At 44.1% G+C, this 16,060-nt stretch overlaps 1 protein-coding gene across 4 annotated transcripts in view; it reads left to right on the top strand.

Annotated features, from left to right (window-relative positions):
* Positions 1 to 15,510, top strand: part of LOC310864845 (fibroblast growth factor 12-like) — a 118,354-nt gene extending 102,844 nt beyond the window's left edge. For 2 of the 4 annotated variants that reach the window (XM_083773642.1, XM_083773643.1), the window contains 3 exons: positions 3,500 to 3,603; positions 10,773 to 10,971; positions 14,478 to 15,316. In XM_083773642.1, coding sequence (XP_083629768.1) covers positions 3,500 to 3,603; positions 10,773 to 10,971; positions 14,478 to 14,620 — 446 coding nt within the window. In that variant the 3' untranslated portion in view covers positions 14,621 to 15,316. Of the gene's footprint in view, positions 1 to 3,499; positions 3,604 to 10,772; positions 10,972 to 14,477; positions 15,317 to 15,485 lie in introns of those variants that run through there. The other 2 variants (XR_014569765.1, XR_014569766.1) reach the window with 2 other exon arrangements.
* The last annotated feature ends 550 nt before the right edge of the window (positions 15,511 to 16,060 follow it).

The raw sequence follows: 16,060 nt of genomic DNA, 5'->3' as shown, positions 1-16,060 counted from the left end.
ATTTTCCGCCATAATCGGAAGACTTCACCTCTTCAGACTCCACCTGACCTAGATTACCATGTATTCTTACCCTGTAATTAGACCTCATGTTTTTGTTACTTTCGGCTTGTTCTTTGCTTGATCACAAGGTTAAAATGTAAGACATTGTTTGCCTGTATCCTATAGTTTCAGTGTACAGATTATTATTTTGATGATGATTGAGACAGATTGTGCCAACAGCAGAATCTGTTCAGAATCCTGCTCTGTCAAAGTATCTTTGAGCAAGACACTGATCCACTGGTTCATTGGAAACCACATTTCCTCTTTTTAGGAACATCAAATCCTTGAATGTGAGACTTGAGGAGGTTTTATATTTCAGTTATAATAATTTCAAAGTTGAGTGAAAAAAATGTATAGCCGCACACTCATAGCTGCCAATGCATGTACGTTTTAATGAAGACACAGAGACACCTTAATTTCAAGGTTATCATGTGCTGCTAAAGTATCGGCAGCTTTGTGTGTGCGCAAACGTCAGTGTTGTGTGCAGTGCACGTGTGTGTGTGTGTGTGTGTGTGTGTGTGTGTGTGTGTGTGTGTGTGTGTGTGTGTGTGTGTGTGTGTGTGTGTGTGTGTGTGTGTTTGGGGGGGGGGATAGAGAGAGAGAGAAGCGGTGTTGATTGAGAGGAAGAATTATGCAATTCAGTTACAATTTAGGCATTTAGGAGGCGCTCTTATCCAAAGCGACTTACAAGATAAACAACAAGGTAAATAGTTAAGTAAGTGCAAAGGGAAGTAAAGTGCAAAGGGAACAATTCAAAGAAACTATGATACCAGGTAAACATTAAACCTAGCAGAAGAAATAAAAATAAAAATGTGAACAAGCAACCAGTGGTGGAAAGTAACTAAGTGCATTTATTCATTTTCAACATTTTATGTCATTAAAATCATTAACATTATACATCTCAGTGACATCACAAAGATGTACTTCATATTGTTACTGACCTCCAGACCTCCAGTTCTAGGCAACACAGAATGGGGGGACTTTTTATTATTTCCACACAACAACAACAAGAAGGTATATTAATGACATAGTAAATTGTTGAAAATGGCTGGTATTCCCCTTTAAGTACTATACTTAACTTAAGCAAGCAACCAACATAATTATAGCGTGTATAAATGCATAGTAAATTAGCATCTATCAAAGAGGTGTCAAGAAGGGACTCAAGGACAGAGGAGTGCTACTGTAGTAGGGGGTGATGTGGAGTCTGAAGAGGTGAGTTTTCAGACTGCAGTGAGTGAGTCTGCAGTTCAAGAAGGAGCTTGTTCCACAGCTTGGGAGCCAGGAGGGAGAAGAGATTAGTACATGTGGACTATTTGAACAGACAATATTTGAATAGGTGTTCAAATATTCCCTACAACATGTCCTAGACTCTTCTCCCTCCTGAGTCCTGACTCCAAAGCTGTGTTAGATAATCTTAACTGAGCGAGAAGTCGGGTTGTCGGGTTACATCATGTCCTGAAGGTACGAGGCTGCCATGCATGCCCTTGATTGCCTTGTAGGTCATCACCAGTGGGTGCAGGGAGAAGAGAGAGAGAGAGTTGTGTATTAAGGGGTTAGAAAGAGAAAGATGCTGATTGTGTGGTTACAGTGTAAACAGAAAAGCCATTCTAAAATAAGCATGTATCCTCCTCGGAGAAACATTGCATGGATGCACTTGGGACGTATCCTCAGTGATGTATCCCAAGGTCATCAGGGTTTCGGGTCTCGCAACGTCATACTCCTCAGGTGACCCAGCCGGGGTGATTAAGTCCCGACTTACGTCCCAGTACCGATCAGTCCCATTAGGGAAAGACAGGGTCACACAGTCCATCCGCTCCCGAACTACTCTGCCGGGACTGGGAGTGGGACTGGGACTAGGCTCTGTGGGTTGACTCCTGTCCGGGCCCCTCCTACGTCTCACCAGGTCCACTCTTGCTCTCACCAGGTGCAGCGCAGACTCCCAGCGCCAGACACTTCATTCAGGAGTGGCAGATTATTGAGCCGCAATGGCAGGGAAACGGCGGGGAAACTGTGGTGCTGCAGGCTTTGCTTGCGGCTTCAATGGCCCTCCTAAAGGTCTTACCATGGACTGTTGCACCTCCTCCTCACGGAAGACACAGTCTGGGGCGCCAGCCAACCTATACCGCTCCTGGGTGCCGTCTACACTCCGGCTGCCAATGAACTGTATTGAACCAAACTCACAGTTGTAGCTCCAGCGTTCACAATGCTCACCTGTCTGTCTGCCTGTCTGTCTGTCTGTCTGTTTGTTTGTTTTGTGGCTGACATCACCAGATGCGCGCAAAGAAAGACGTGAAATTAAATCACAAACATATACACTGTGCATACAAGTTTGATGTCATAGAACCGAATAGAACCGTGCTCTGAAGGAGCCCTCAGGAGGTTTTTGCCAACTCCCACTGGACGCCTACAGCTCGACTACAGCCTTTATGAACCGTGTTTTTTACGCGAGCGTCTGCCGCCTTCCCTCTGGTAAAGATGGGGATTATGAACAGCTTGAAAGAATTATCACCACCAATCTTATCCCTAATCCCTCTCCTCTGCTAGTATCGCTTCTCCTCTCTCTTCTTTAATGTCATTTTTCAACGTTCAGGGTAGTTCACATCACAACCATGTAGACTCAACATGGGAAACGCCATTAAATATCTAAGCTTGGAGGTACCAAAGCTTGGATATACCAGTAAGACGCCTGGGGGGAGCACTGGCCATATATGGAGCGTGTCTTGAGTGTACAGGGTTTGATGAGGTCAGATCAACATATGGAATGTCAGAACAGGTCAGCTCCATATATGGAGATCTAAGGGTACCAGCGGGGGCAGTGTCTTGAGTGTACAGGGTTTGATGAGGGCACAGGTAGGGCCGGGCCTTCATTTCCGGGCCTGTTGAGAACTCTAGTTTTCGCTGGCTGCCGGACACGGCTGCACAAATCATTTTGGGGCAGGACCGTCTAGAGTTTAAATGGACAGGTTTCAGTCAAAAGGGAGACGTCGAAGGGGAGGGATGGATGGGGGAGGATCAACAGCACAGGTTCTGACATATATCCATATACTAATATTGATGACATCAGGGATCTCCATATATGGGCTTAATGATAGCATTAAAAGCCATTAAAAATCCCTCTCGTGTGAAGTAAGGGGTGCATCACTTATTTTTATACAAACATCGTACTCTGTTTGTTTAAAGTGCTCTAAACAATCCATAGACTTGGCTGCCATATCTATGATGTAATTTGAAATGGAGCTTATAGCTGAAGTTCAGGATCAGGACCACACCTCCAATCCAGCTACCTTCACCTCCTATCAAGCCACCCATATGTATATAGGCCCATCTAACCCACTATATGACACCAATAATGGTATTAGTAATGATGTTTGTCTGTGATCTTTCAACTTTGACCTGCCACAACTGCTGGAGTATGCTGCTTAAAACTGTCCACTTTCCCTCCCTCCCTCTCTCTCTCTAGCTCTGTTTAACCTGATTCCAGTTGGTTTGAGGGTTGTTGCCATCCAGGGAGTGAAGGCTGGACTCTATGCTGCCATGAATGGAGAGGGATTTATCTACTCAACAGTAAGACCATGTCTGTCTGTCTGTCTGTCTGTCTGTCTGTCTGTCTGTCTGTCTGTCTGTCTGTCTGTCTGTCCTTGGCAATTCAATTATAACTTGTATTTTCTCCCACGATTTTGTAACCCATTCTTCACCCCTGTGTCAATTATCTAATGTGATCCATGCTTCCTCCATGCCTGAGTGTCCAAGTCACTCCTTCACACCTGACAGGGGGGAGTTTCCCTGGTTGGACGCACATGGAAGGAACATGTTATTCCAACCAGTTCCTTTCCCCTCCATCAGGTGCCCCGGCTGGCCAGGGGGAGGCAGTTTAGAGACCAGGAGTACTGCATGTTTTTTGTGAGGGTACCTACCCTAGGGGACACAGGGAGAACATGCAATTAAACTCCACACAGAAAGGCCCTTTCGCCAACCCCGCCTCGGGTATGGGCACTGATGACGCGCCAGCGCCCACAGCGTCCACAGCGTCCTGAGCAGGAATCGAACCCAGGACCTTCTAGCTGTGAGGCGACAGCACTACCAACTGTGCCACCGTGCCCCCTAAATTCTAACTTTTCTTAGCCAAATATAACAAGAAGAAATAGTGCCAACAAAGTCCTCACTGTCTACGTGTCTACAACAGACGAGCAGTAATATTAATATGAATTATATTAATGTCATTAATATTGATATATTAATAATACAGTTGCTTTTGCTTCTTTTTGTATGGTAGATTTTTGCTTAACAATTCAACTAATGTACCTGTTTTGTTTAGACCTTTTGTTTTATTAGTGTCAAAAGGCTCATGGAGAGTCACTGACACCCAATCAAGCTTGTTCATTGGCCACGCGCAGGTGTGGGAGGCTATATAAGTAGAACTAGCTGCACTCATTTGTTTGTTTTCTGCATAGGCTGCATAAACGTATATGCAGCCCTATATATACTTTATCGTACAACAAATAAATAATAATAGTACATCTACTACAATCTCACAATGTGCCACGATGCCACAACGTTGAATATCTTCATTTTTTGCTATTTAAAAATGATAATAACGCATGTTTGTAAAAGTTTTGAACATTTGGGGAATTATTGGAAAATGTATTAGAATTATTTCGACAGCAGGTCGCAGTTACTATGAAAACGTGCAGGAAGCCTGTTAGTGTTACGCTGCTCACACTCTTCATGTAATGCTTCTGTCACGATGCTGCTGTCATGACTCTTCATGTAATGCTTCTGTCGTGATGCTGCTGTCATGACTCTTCATGTAATGCTTCTGTCACGATGCTGCTGTCATGACTCTTCATGTAATGATGATTGCCACAACACACACACGCAAGGGCTTCTGGGAAAATGAGTTCGATGCAAGTGAACGGGTGAACAACTCTGTTGTTTCCCCGTGACCTGCGGTCGCTTCTCGCCCTTAAGGCGTGTTACTGGTTTATGGAATAAACATACAAACATATTTTCAACCAATAATCGCATGCCCAAAATAGGGAAGCCATGTTCAGAATGGTTACACCTCATCTACACATGCAAGGAGCGAGCGTTCCGACCACGATATCACGCGACAAACTGTCCTGATATGGAGCGTCGGTCATTACGTTGCAACGTAGCCTGAACCAATCAAATAACCAATAAATAGTTGCGTGTAGATCTCAACCAATAAAGGTGTTTGGGAGCGCGCAACCTTGCTCAAATAGAGACTCTGCGAACGAATAGGAGGGGTGGACGACGTCGCTGCACACTTGCAGTACGTCAGGACAGTCTCGCTTGCATCGCTGGCAGTGTAGATGTTAGGTAAGATGATGGAAGAATTCCGACGGAACTGCACTGGTTTCAGAGCAGGAGCTTTCTCCTCTCCACTGCGACGTCCAAGGGCATTCCTGTGTCATGCATCTGGCGTGCTGCTGCCATTCATTTTGTTGTTAATGCAAAAAACATTACAGCGATGTCTGTTTGGCACAGTCACCGGGCTACAGAGGACGCAGAACAGCGGACAAAGTGGGAGCTCAATTTCAACAGAGTGAAACACAAGGTGCGGAGCACGGGTGGGCTAAGAGAGACAAGGGCAAGCGCCCGTCAATCGAGACTGCTGAATGCTGATGCTGCACTGGTGCATTCTACCCACCTGTGTAGGCTAAACGTGCGAGCGCTATAGCATGACACTTGGCATGGTTGGCCGCGGCGGCCATTGGGGAAACGGTGTGTTCTTCCACTGCAGTGAGTGAGCACACTCTCCCTCCCCGAGCAGGACGTGAGGAGGCTGCTAAAAAGATGGAATATCAGGAGAGCAGCGTGGCCGAGGGGTGTTTGTTTTATGCATATGCTGCAGAGGTGGCATGAGGGGTACATTGGGGAGAAGGATGCTGAAGATGGAGCTGCCAGGCAAGAGGAGGATTCTGGATTCGGTGAGACGGGACATGCAGGTTGCTGAAGTGGCCGAGGAAGACGCAGAGAACAGAAGAGATTCTGATAGCCAATTAGCCAAAAGACGAAGAAGATCAGGAAAACTTCAGGATTGAACACCTTCATAAAGTTTGCTGTGGTGGTTATCTGGAGGAGGTGGCAAGCCTGATGCAGTGGAGCCAGGCAAAGTCTCTTCCTGAATGTCAGTAAGACCAAGGAGATGATATAGTGGACTAGTGGACAAAGGCAGAGGTCTTATCACGCCCTTCCTGATCAACAGGGCACCAGTGGAGAGGGCCGGCATTCCTTGGGGTGCAGATCACAGGGGACGTATTTGTATTGTTAAATTGTGTACAATTGATGATGTTTCACAATCTTAGGACACGTCACACCAACATTTTGCCACTTGTACCTGTAGTGTAAGTGACAAATACACCCTTGATTCTTGATTCTTCTTGAGTCTTGATATGGCTGATACGATATTACATTGTTATCAGCTCTCATTGAAAATTGTCTTGCGACTCAGCAGCCATGTATGCAACACATACAGTAATACACACATTTGACACAGCACAGAGAAACAAAGCAAAAATAAATTACATGCCTAAAAACATGGAGACAAGAGCAATGTCTAACACTCTGCCTACCCCTGGCCAGATTCTAAATTAAGCCTCAAAATTGACTGATCGACAGGGACTTAAAGGGGAATACCACTCATTTTCAACATTTTACTATGTCATTAATATACCTTAGAGCTGTTGTGTGGAAATAATTAAAAAAAGGTCCTCAATTCTGTGTTGGTCTCCAACTGGAGGTCTGAAAAAAATCATTAACATGGTGAATCACATCTTGATGATGTCATCAAGATGTGATTCACCATGTTAATGATTTTTTTCAGACCTCCAGTCTGAAAAAACATGGTTAACCACATCTTAATGATGTCATCAAGATGTGATTCACCATGTTAATGATTTTTTTCAGACCTCCAGTTCTAGGAAACACAAAATGGGGGGACTTTTTTTTATTATTTCCACACAACAGCTCTAAGGTATATTAATGACATAGTAAAATGAAAATGAGTGGAATGCCCCTTTAAGTCTGACCTTATTGTATTTGGGAACACTATCTCCTTCCTGAAGGCAGCAACCTATTTCAAAACATGGCTACAGTCTGATGCATGCAGTAGAGTCTCTCAAGTAGTTCTCCAACAATCGTTGAACAAATATTCAGTTGCTCACCCTTATCGCAAGGTGAAGTTGTCTTGGTCAGGAAGAGTAGACCGACCCTCCAGACATGTAACAAGCTCTGCTCACCGGATACACCCCTCTGCTGCTCGCTTGGCTCTGCGTTTTTATAAGTACACAATCAAGTTCATGGGCTCACAGAGTCTCTGACAAAGGCAACAACAGTTCAGCTCAGGTGAAATGCTTCAGTCTTTCATAACCTCTGAGGGTCACGTACTGTACTCCGCACAGTCCGACACAGTACTGTAGGCTACCTAATAATAGGCCAGTGGTTCCCACATGGTGTGCTGCTGAGGCACAGTGGTGTGCTATGAGACCAAGTCCAAGTGTGCTTTGGGATTTGGACTTATTGTGCAGTGCTTTGGGCAGTATGGGCACAAGAAGTTTGAAAACCTCTGTAAAAGCTTCTTAAAGGCATTTTGTTTGCTTTTTTAATGATTGTAAATGTTGTGTTTTACCATTGAGCTTGCTCAGGGGTTAAATTGAATAAATTTATCCTGTGGCTAGGTCAGGCATGACCTTTGACTAATTGTATAGAATAGATGCAGGGAGACCAAATACAACCACCCCAATTGTATACGTTATACGTATTAACATAGCCTACTCTACCACACAGATTGGCCAACATTACATTTTATTAACCCATTTAGGCCTGACCTCGAAATAAAAAAAAAATCTTCTAAAGCAAGCGCGATATGAGCTTGTAGATCTGCTATTTTTCAATAGCTAAATTATAACATAATGTTTAATACACCAAAAGTGGGTTTAAAATTAAAAAAATGTTGCATAGTGCTGTTTTAAGCACCTATACATTATCGTACGACGAATACCAAAAATAGCATATCTACGTGCTCACGGTGTGCTGCATAGACTTACTATGAGCTTATACAGTAAACCTGAAAAATAGATGTCTGTTTAAAAGATTATGAGCTTTATTAAATTATTTTAAGTTTTTTAAACGACTGGAATATTCACATTTTATTTCTTTATTTCCAGCTATGATGATGACGTGACCAACCAACCTTGAGACAGTACAGGCTGAAAGTGTTTAACCAGTGAGGTGGGGAGAGTGAGAGGGAAGAAAGAGGGTGAAGATGAGAGGTGCTTTGTATTGCTGCTTCGCTACGTATATCCCTCCATCTATTATTAATGACTGCTGCTTCTATAAAAGTTTAAATGCAGTACTTGGTCGCTGTGTGCACAGCATGAAAACAATTTATATATAGCGAGAGGGAGGACTGCAGTGAGAGAGTACAGTACTTAGTTTGCCTTGTTTCTCTGTTCTTTTCCTTATGCGTTCTGAGCTGTACAAAACAAATCCATTTCACCTACACTTTTACACCAGTAAAGTTGGATGACTTTTTATCGGCTGAGGAAAGTAGAAGTATGTAGAAGGGATGTTGTTGCACTCTGTCCTCTACTGTCTCCTTACCGCAGGCCATGTCAATATGTCTGTCTGTCTGTCCGTCCGTCCATCTGTCCGTCTGTCCGTTCGTGCTTGTGTGTCTGTCAGGAACACGCCTGTGAATTATGCAGCCTGAGTTGCATATAGTAGGCAGGTGAAAAACGCACATCCTTTGCCACATTTAGCTAAATGAATGGATTCACAAAGGCAGACCAACATTAAACGGGGAGCAATAAATAAGTCAGTGCAGTGATGACATTACAGAAGTACAACAAACAACGGATCACTGTAAAGGTGGTCCTTTGTGATAATGAGCGAGCTGCTACCTTGACTTTGACACATTACATGGTGATTTCAGGCCTATTCATACTCCAGTTTTAGGTGATAAGGTGACCACAGAAAACACGACATGACGTCACGCCGCGGTGGCAAGCGACTCACCGCTCACCCAAACACATCGCTCTTGTTTGTACCAACCACCGTTTTGGTGGTCACCTTATCACCCAAAACTGGAGTATGAATAGGCCTTTCCTTGGTGTCATGAAACATTATAATATAATATATTATAACAAAGTATTAGTAGAATAGTAGAAAAACAATTTTCCCATGATCGTTCTAAATGTGGGTGGTATTTGGGTGGACTGATATATTGTCCTTTTGGCAAGCGACACCCTTGCATGATGGAATATAAACTATGCTTTAGGAAACTATGATATAGGATAGAGATGCGGTAGGAACACTGCAGTGCATAATATATTCTATGATGACGTAAAGGTGTAAAGTAGTGCTGCAGCGATCAGTTGGGTCAGGGTGCTGCACACATGGAATCTTATCGCGTGGCTGGACTTATCTTGTCCAGCCACGTTGGCTGGACAAAACAATTTGTGCGTGTCTAAAGTGGCCTGGCTTTGACTCCAGCTTAGAGGAAGATTTTATGACCAAAGCCATATTCCTCCAAACCAGCTAAACGGCTTGCAAAATTCTGTGCAATCTCTTCTACTATTGGAAGCTGCAAAATATGGCGAAGACGCTGTTACTTGTGTCCTTGTATCATGTCTCTTATGTGGACATAAATGATGAAAATGTGTGTGTGTGTGTGTGTGTGTGTGTGTGTGTGTGTGTGTGTGTGTGTGTGTGTGTGTGTGTGTGTGTGTGTGTGTGTGTGTGTGTGTGTGTGTGTGTGTGTGTGTGTGTGTGTGTGTGTGTGTGTGTGTGTGTGTGTGTGTGTGTGTGTGTGTTTGGGGTGGAGGGGGTTCTGCTCTGATTGATCTGTATCTCCACCCTGCCAACCTGTTCTACCTGCAGGCTGTGGTATATTTAGAGGCCAAGACATTGCTCTGTCTGTCTGTCTGTCTGTCTGTCTGTCTGTCTGTCTGTCTGTCTGTCTGTCTGTCTGTCTGTCTGTCTGTCTGTCTCTCAATTCAAATGGGTTTTGCATGAGAAAGCATACAAGCAAAACAAGCAAAACCATAGATGTATGTACAATTAAATTGGAATACAACGTTTGTAAACAAAGTTGTGTTACATTGCAACTTAGATAAAACTATCTTACAAAACCATAAAATTGTGCATTTGTCTGTCAGAAATAGACTTATACGTACGTAGAAATATTTATACAATACAGAAATATTTATACAATAGATAAACTTGGGATACACTTTTGAGACAAACAACAGCATTATTTCAATGTTTTGACGTCCCTGCCCACCACCACAGAGGTTGTCGGTTCGAATCCACCGTGGTGCATCTGGCTTTGTCGAGGGTATCCTTGTACAGTGTAGACGGTAGACACTGGTTTCCCTCCCCTGAACACATGTGTTTGTGTATAGACTCTACACAAACACATTTGGCCCGTGTTTGGGGGAGGGAAACCAGGCGGAGAGGCTGATATTTGTCACTCCTACGGGCTGTCAACAGGGAGTGTTGGACGGGAGGAGTAGGACGAAGGCTCTACATCCTTCTGGTGGGGGCTCCTCACTGGCAGTGACAGTGTAAAAAGATGTGTGAGAAAAAGGATTGGCTACTCTAAACTTAATTTAAATAAACTTAAGGTGATTACTGATTGTATCCCATTAGACATCAATCCTCTCTCTCTCTCTCTCTCTCTCTCTCTCTCTCTCTCTCTCTCTCCTCAGGAAATTTTCACAGCAGAGTGTAAGTTTAAGGAGTCTGTGTTTGAGAACTACTATGTCATCTACTCATCCACTCTGTACCGTCAGCATGAGTCAGGCAGAGCCTGGTTCCTGGGCCTCAACAAGGACGGAGCCATCATGAAGGGCAACAGAGTCAAGAAAACTAAACCTTCTTCACACTTTGTTCCCAGACCTATAGAAGGTAAGATCACGTACTTTGTTACCAGACCTACAACTAATTATCTCTCTAAAGAACTCACCTCCAGACCTCCTTCAGGTACTTTTGTTCAGGTCAGGCAAACCACAAACACAGAACCATCAGTATGGCCTTGGCTTCAGAGCAACCCCTTTTGGTGTTTTAAGAATTATGTTATACTTTAGCTATTACAAAATAGCAGATCTACAAGCTCATAGCGCGGCACTCATTGCCGCGCTATGAGCTTGCCCACACTGGCCCACAGATGGCGCAAGAGCGAGTACCTGCAAAGGTGGGCCTGTTGCGATACCCTTATCGTATTTTGCATATTACAGAGCGAGTTTTTTACTAAAATCTTTGCTACTGGGAGGTTCCCTCGAACAACACTATTTTCAGATGGGGGTCGGCGGCCAATGTCATATATTTGGGGTCCTTATTACAACCCAGTCTAGGGCAACCTTGGGTCGCAACATTAAAATGGACTCCCTCCTACCCAGTTCCCAATTCAGTCAGGCCTCACTGACATTTCCCTCACTACTAACGTCTCCCCTGAGACCTCAATCAAAATCTTAGCTCAGCGAAAACCAATTCAAGGGGTAAAACACATACACAATTTACCCTTTCTCAAGTTAGAACTGTTAACAATATGCGGACGACTAAACGGAGCATATTTACACAAACTATCTAATACAAGATCACTGAATAAATCTACACAAAAAAAGAAATCACAATATCTACAAAACACATGAATTCACTGAATGTCTACAAAATAAAACCTACAAAACATGCTTACATTACAGACAAAAAATTATAATATATATTACTGGTTGGCACACTCCTATACATAGCAGTCTTGACATTATATAAAATGTGTTTGCTCAAAAATGAAGCCCTCCTGAGGATCATACTAGGTTTTTGTGTGACTCGTCACTACTGCAGAGCAAAACTAGGGGGACAACACCGCTCTCAAACTGTCACTCTGAAGTGCAAGGCCCCCCATCTCCCACCTCCATTTCCCTGACCCCGCCTGTCAGCAAACATCCCTTGGTGTACTAAGAGGATTTTTTTTGGGAGTGGGTGCACAGGCACCATAAGCAGGGCAGGCAAAGTGCTCCGCCTCAGCTTTTACATTATTGTTCCCACCCCCACCCCTGCAGTTGTGAGACAAAAAACCCTCCCACAGCTTCTTGATCATGAGCACTTTTAACTTTACCACTCAATGCCACTTTCAAAGATTCCAAATCAAAGTCACTAAATAAAATATGCAATAATGCCAACCAGAAATACAAGATGTGAACTTACCAAAAACAGGTTTAACAAAGCTTTGACGAGCCCCCATATTACAACCCAGTCTAGGGCGACCTTGAGTCGCAACATTAAAATGGACTCCCTCCTACCCAGTTCCCAATTCAGTCAGGCCACACATTTATTCAAGATGAAATGCATTGCAGTGTACAATACCTCAGGGTGGGGACCCTAGTTTCCAGATCACAGAACAATAATAATAACATACTCTTAACTAGCAAAAGGAAACCAAAATACAAACATCTGACCTAACAAAACAAACAAAAACAAACGACAAAGCAACTGACAAAAGGAGAGGTCCCCCACCCCTACATTACCCAATACATTACATTTATAACAAAGCTAAAAACTGTCAAAGTGCAGACATCAGAAGTACTGACAACAGGCAGCTTTATACGGTAGGTGAGCCTGGTCAGAGGAGCCAATCACCAGCAAGGTCCACCTGGTAGTTAGCCACTCACATTCATGCCCCACTCAGTCTACTCACACAAGCTGGCAACCACTCACTCAATCATTACTCATCCCACATTCACCCCAGCTGATCCTCTATCAGTCACTCCTCACTCATTCACACACACGCTGAGGGAAAAAGACAGAGCAACACAGAAATATACTCATTACAACCCACAGGGCCATAAGGGCCGATTCATACTCCTATTTTAGAGCCGAATAAAAGTCGGTTCGGCGCTGTAGAGCCTACAATTTGACGTCATTTGAGGTTCGGGGGGGGGGGGGGTCCTAAAGTCGGCTCTTCGGTGCTACTGTAAATTTCTGACGAGCCGAAATCATTTCGGCACTACAGCGCCGAAACAGCGGTAAAATAGGAGTATGAATCGGCCATAACAGTCCTTGACATGAATATGTTTGAGAACGACTGACATTTTCAGAAAACTGTCAGGATTTAGAAGACATTATTTTAAATTTGACGTCAGGCCTAAATGGTTTAAGACAAGGATTAAAAACTAAGATGAAACCTATACCAAGTATGTAGAATACAAAGCGATTGTTTACCCCCATAGCGTGCCGCTTGTTTTCATATAGATTCTGTGGTGGTCAGCAAACATTGGATATTTAATCCACGTTGGATAAACCACTCAGGGGAATGTAGTGGGACAGGCCACTGTGATGGAACAGCACTGTGGCTGTCACCGCTAACGGCAGCTGTCACATCAACTCAGTGAGTGTCCCATATGAGAATAACCTGGCTCCAGCCCCTGAATCGCCAGCCACACCCATTCAAAAATATGTTCTTGGTGATTCAGGTCAGGTGACTCTATGACAGCCTGGCTTGAAAATCTGATACTGCAGGTTATGCCCCAGCTATTCATCTCAATGGAAGTTGCTCAGTTAAGGCACCCGGAAGTCAGCCGGACTTTTAACTCCAGTGGAAGTTGACACTTTTGCGTCATGACGTCACTGAACGCCCATCCACCTCCATGAACGTCCCGGAATGTCCTGCGTCCTGAAAAATGTGGGTATTAAATATTCCTAAAAAAAAAAAAAATGGAGCCGGGAACTTCTCCTTCACCCATTCCTGGTACTGTACATGTGAGAATGGTCCAGTGAAAAAGAGTGGAAAAAGCCCATTGTGTGTATCGGGATGTGGGCAGGGAAACAAACCTACCTTGACTGTCACTGAGCATCATGAAGGTACTGAAAGACCCACCCACCTCAGACATCAGCAACATTATGAAAATGACAAAAATATAATGAAAATCACCCGTGTTTAGTGTTCCAGGGTTAGAAATAATTAATGTGTTAAATCCAGTCTGACAACTGCTGACAGTCACTAACACTTGTAGGATATTGTATCACCTTGACAACAACAGCAATCATTAACGACATCTTCAAGGAACGACAACGGGGAAAAAAGAGTTCATGACCACTAAACCTAACCTCTCAATCCCTAAACCCAACCCAAATGTTTTGTAAGCTTAATAAAAAAATAACTATTTATCTTGTGAGGATCAACAAAATGCTACTCCTCAATTCTATTATTCTCGTTAAGACAAAAGTATGCACGCACGCACAAACACCCACGCACAAACACTCACTCACTCACTCACACACACACACACACACACACACACACACACACACACACACACACACACACACACACACACACACACACACACACACACAGACACACACACACAATTATGTGTCGGAAGAGAAACACAAATGTGTTCTTGTGTCCTCTGCAGTGTGCATGTACAAGGAGCCGTCACTTCACGAGATCGAGGAGGGATTACGTAAAGACTCAGAGAACGCCATGAATGGGAAGATCGGTGATGGAGAGGAGGAGGGGCAGGAGCAGCAGCACCCCACAGCACAGGATGGATCATAGCCTACCGGATGACTTGTAGCTTGTAGGACGACTTGTAGGATGACTTGTAGCCTACAGGACGACTTGTAGGGTAACTTGTAGCCTACAGGACGACTTTTAGCGTGACTTGTAGCCTACATGCTGACTTGTAGGATGACTTGTAGCCTACAGGACGACTTGTAGCGTGACTTGTAGCCTACATGCTGACTTGTAGCATAACTTGTAGCCTACAGGATGACTTGTAGCGTGACTTGTAGCCTACATGCCGACTTGTAGGATGACTTGTAGCCTACATGCCGACTTGTAGGATGACTTGTAGCCTACATGCCGACTTGTAGCCTACAGGTTGACTCATATCCTACAGGTTGACTTGTAGTCTACAGGCTGACTCATATTCTACAGGTTGACTTGTAGTCTACAGGTTGACTTGTAGTCTACAGGTTGACTTATTGTCTACAGGCTGACTCATATCCTACAGGCTGACTTGTAGTCTACAGGTTGACTTGTAGTCTACAGGTTGACTTGTAGCCTACAGGTTGACTGACTTGTAGTCTACAGGTTGACTTGTAGTCTACAGGCTTACTCATATCCTACAGGTTGACTTGTAGTCTACAGGTTGACTTGTAGCCTACAGGTTGACTTGTAGTCTACAGGTTGACTGACTTGTAGTCTACAGGTTGACTTGTTGTAGTCTACAGGCTTACTCATATCCTACAGGTTGACTTGTAGTCTACAGGTTGACTTGAAGCCTTGACTTGTAGCCTACAGGTTGACTTGTAGTCTACAGGTTGACTTGTATCCTACAGGTTGACTTGTAGTCTACAGGTTGACTTGTAGCCTACAGGTTGACTGACTTGTAGTCTACAGGTTGACTTGTAGCCTACAGGTTGACTTGTAGCCTACAGGTTGACTGACTTGTAGTCTACAGGTTGACTTGTAGTCTACAGGTTGACTTGTAGCCTACAGGTTGACTTGTAGTCTACAGGTTGACTTGTAGTCTATAGGTTGACTTGTAGCCTACAGGTTGACTTGTAGTCTACAGGTTGACTTGTAGCCTACAGGTTGACTTGTAGCCTACAGGTTGACTTGTAGCCTACAGGTTGACTAGTAGTCTACAAGTTGACTTGTAGTCTACAAGTTGACTTATTGTCTAGCCTACAGTTCCTTCTCTCTGTCTGGACAACAAAGGACAGCTACGACCATGACGACGACGGGTGACACCAACGTCTCCACGACAACCACCTTCACGACAACAGCGATCATTATCGACATCACCAAGAAACGATAACGGGGGGGGGGGGGGGAATAGATGAAACACGGAGTTCTTGACTGTGATGGGGGGTGGGGGGAGGGGGGATTTACATTATGCAAAAAACCCTTCTGACGCCAACCCTGGGAATACACACACACACACACACACACACATTGTCTCTTCACCTTCATCCATCATTATCAACATTG

Source organism: Protomyctophum parallelum, assembly GCF_964188405.1.
Source record: "Protomyctophum parallelum genome assembly, chromosome: 9".
Lineage (NCBI taxonomy): Eukaryota > Metazoa > Chordata > Actinopteri > Myctophiformes > Myctophidae > Protomyctophum > Protomyctophum parallelum.
This window is presented reverse-complemented; position numbering and strand designations above follow the sequence as displayed.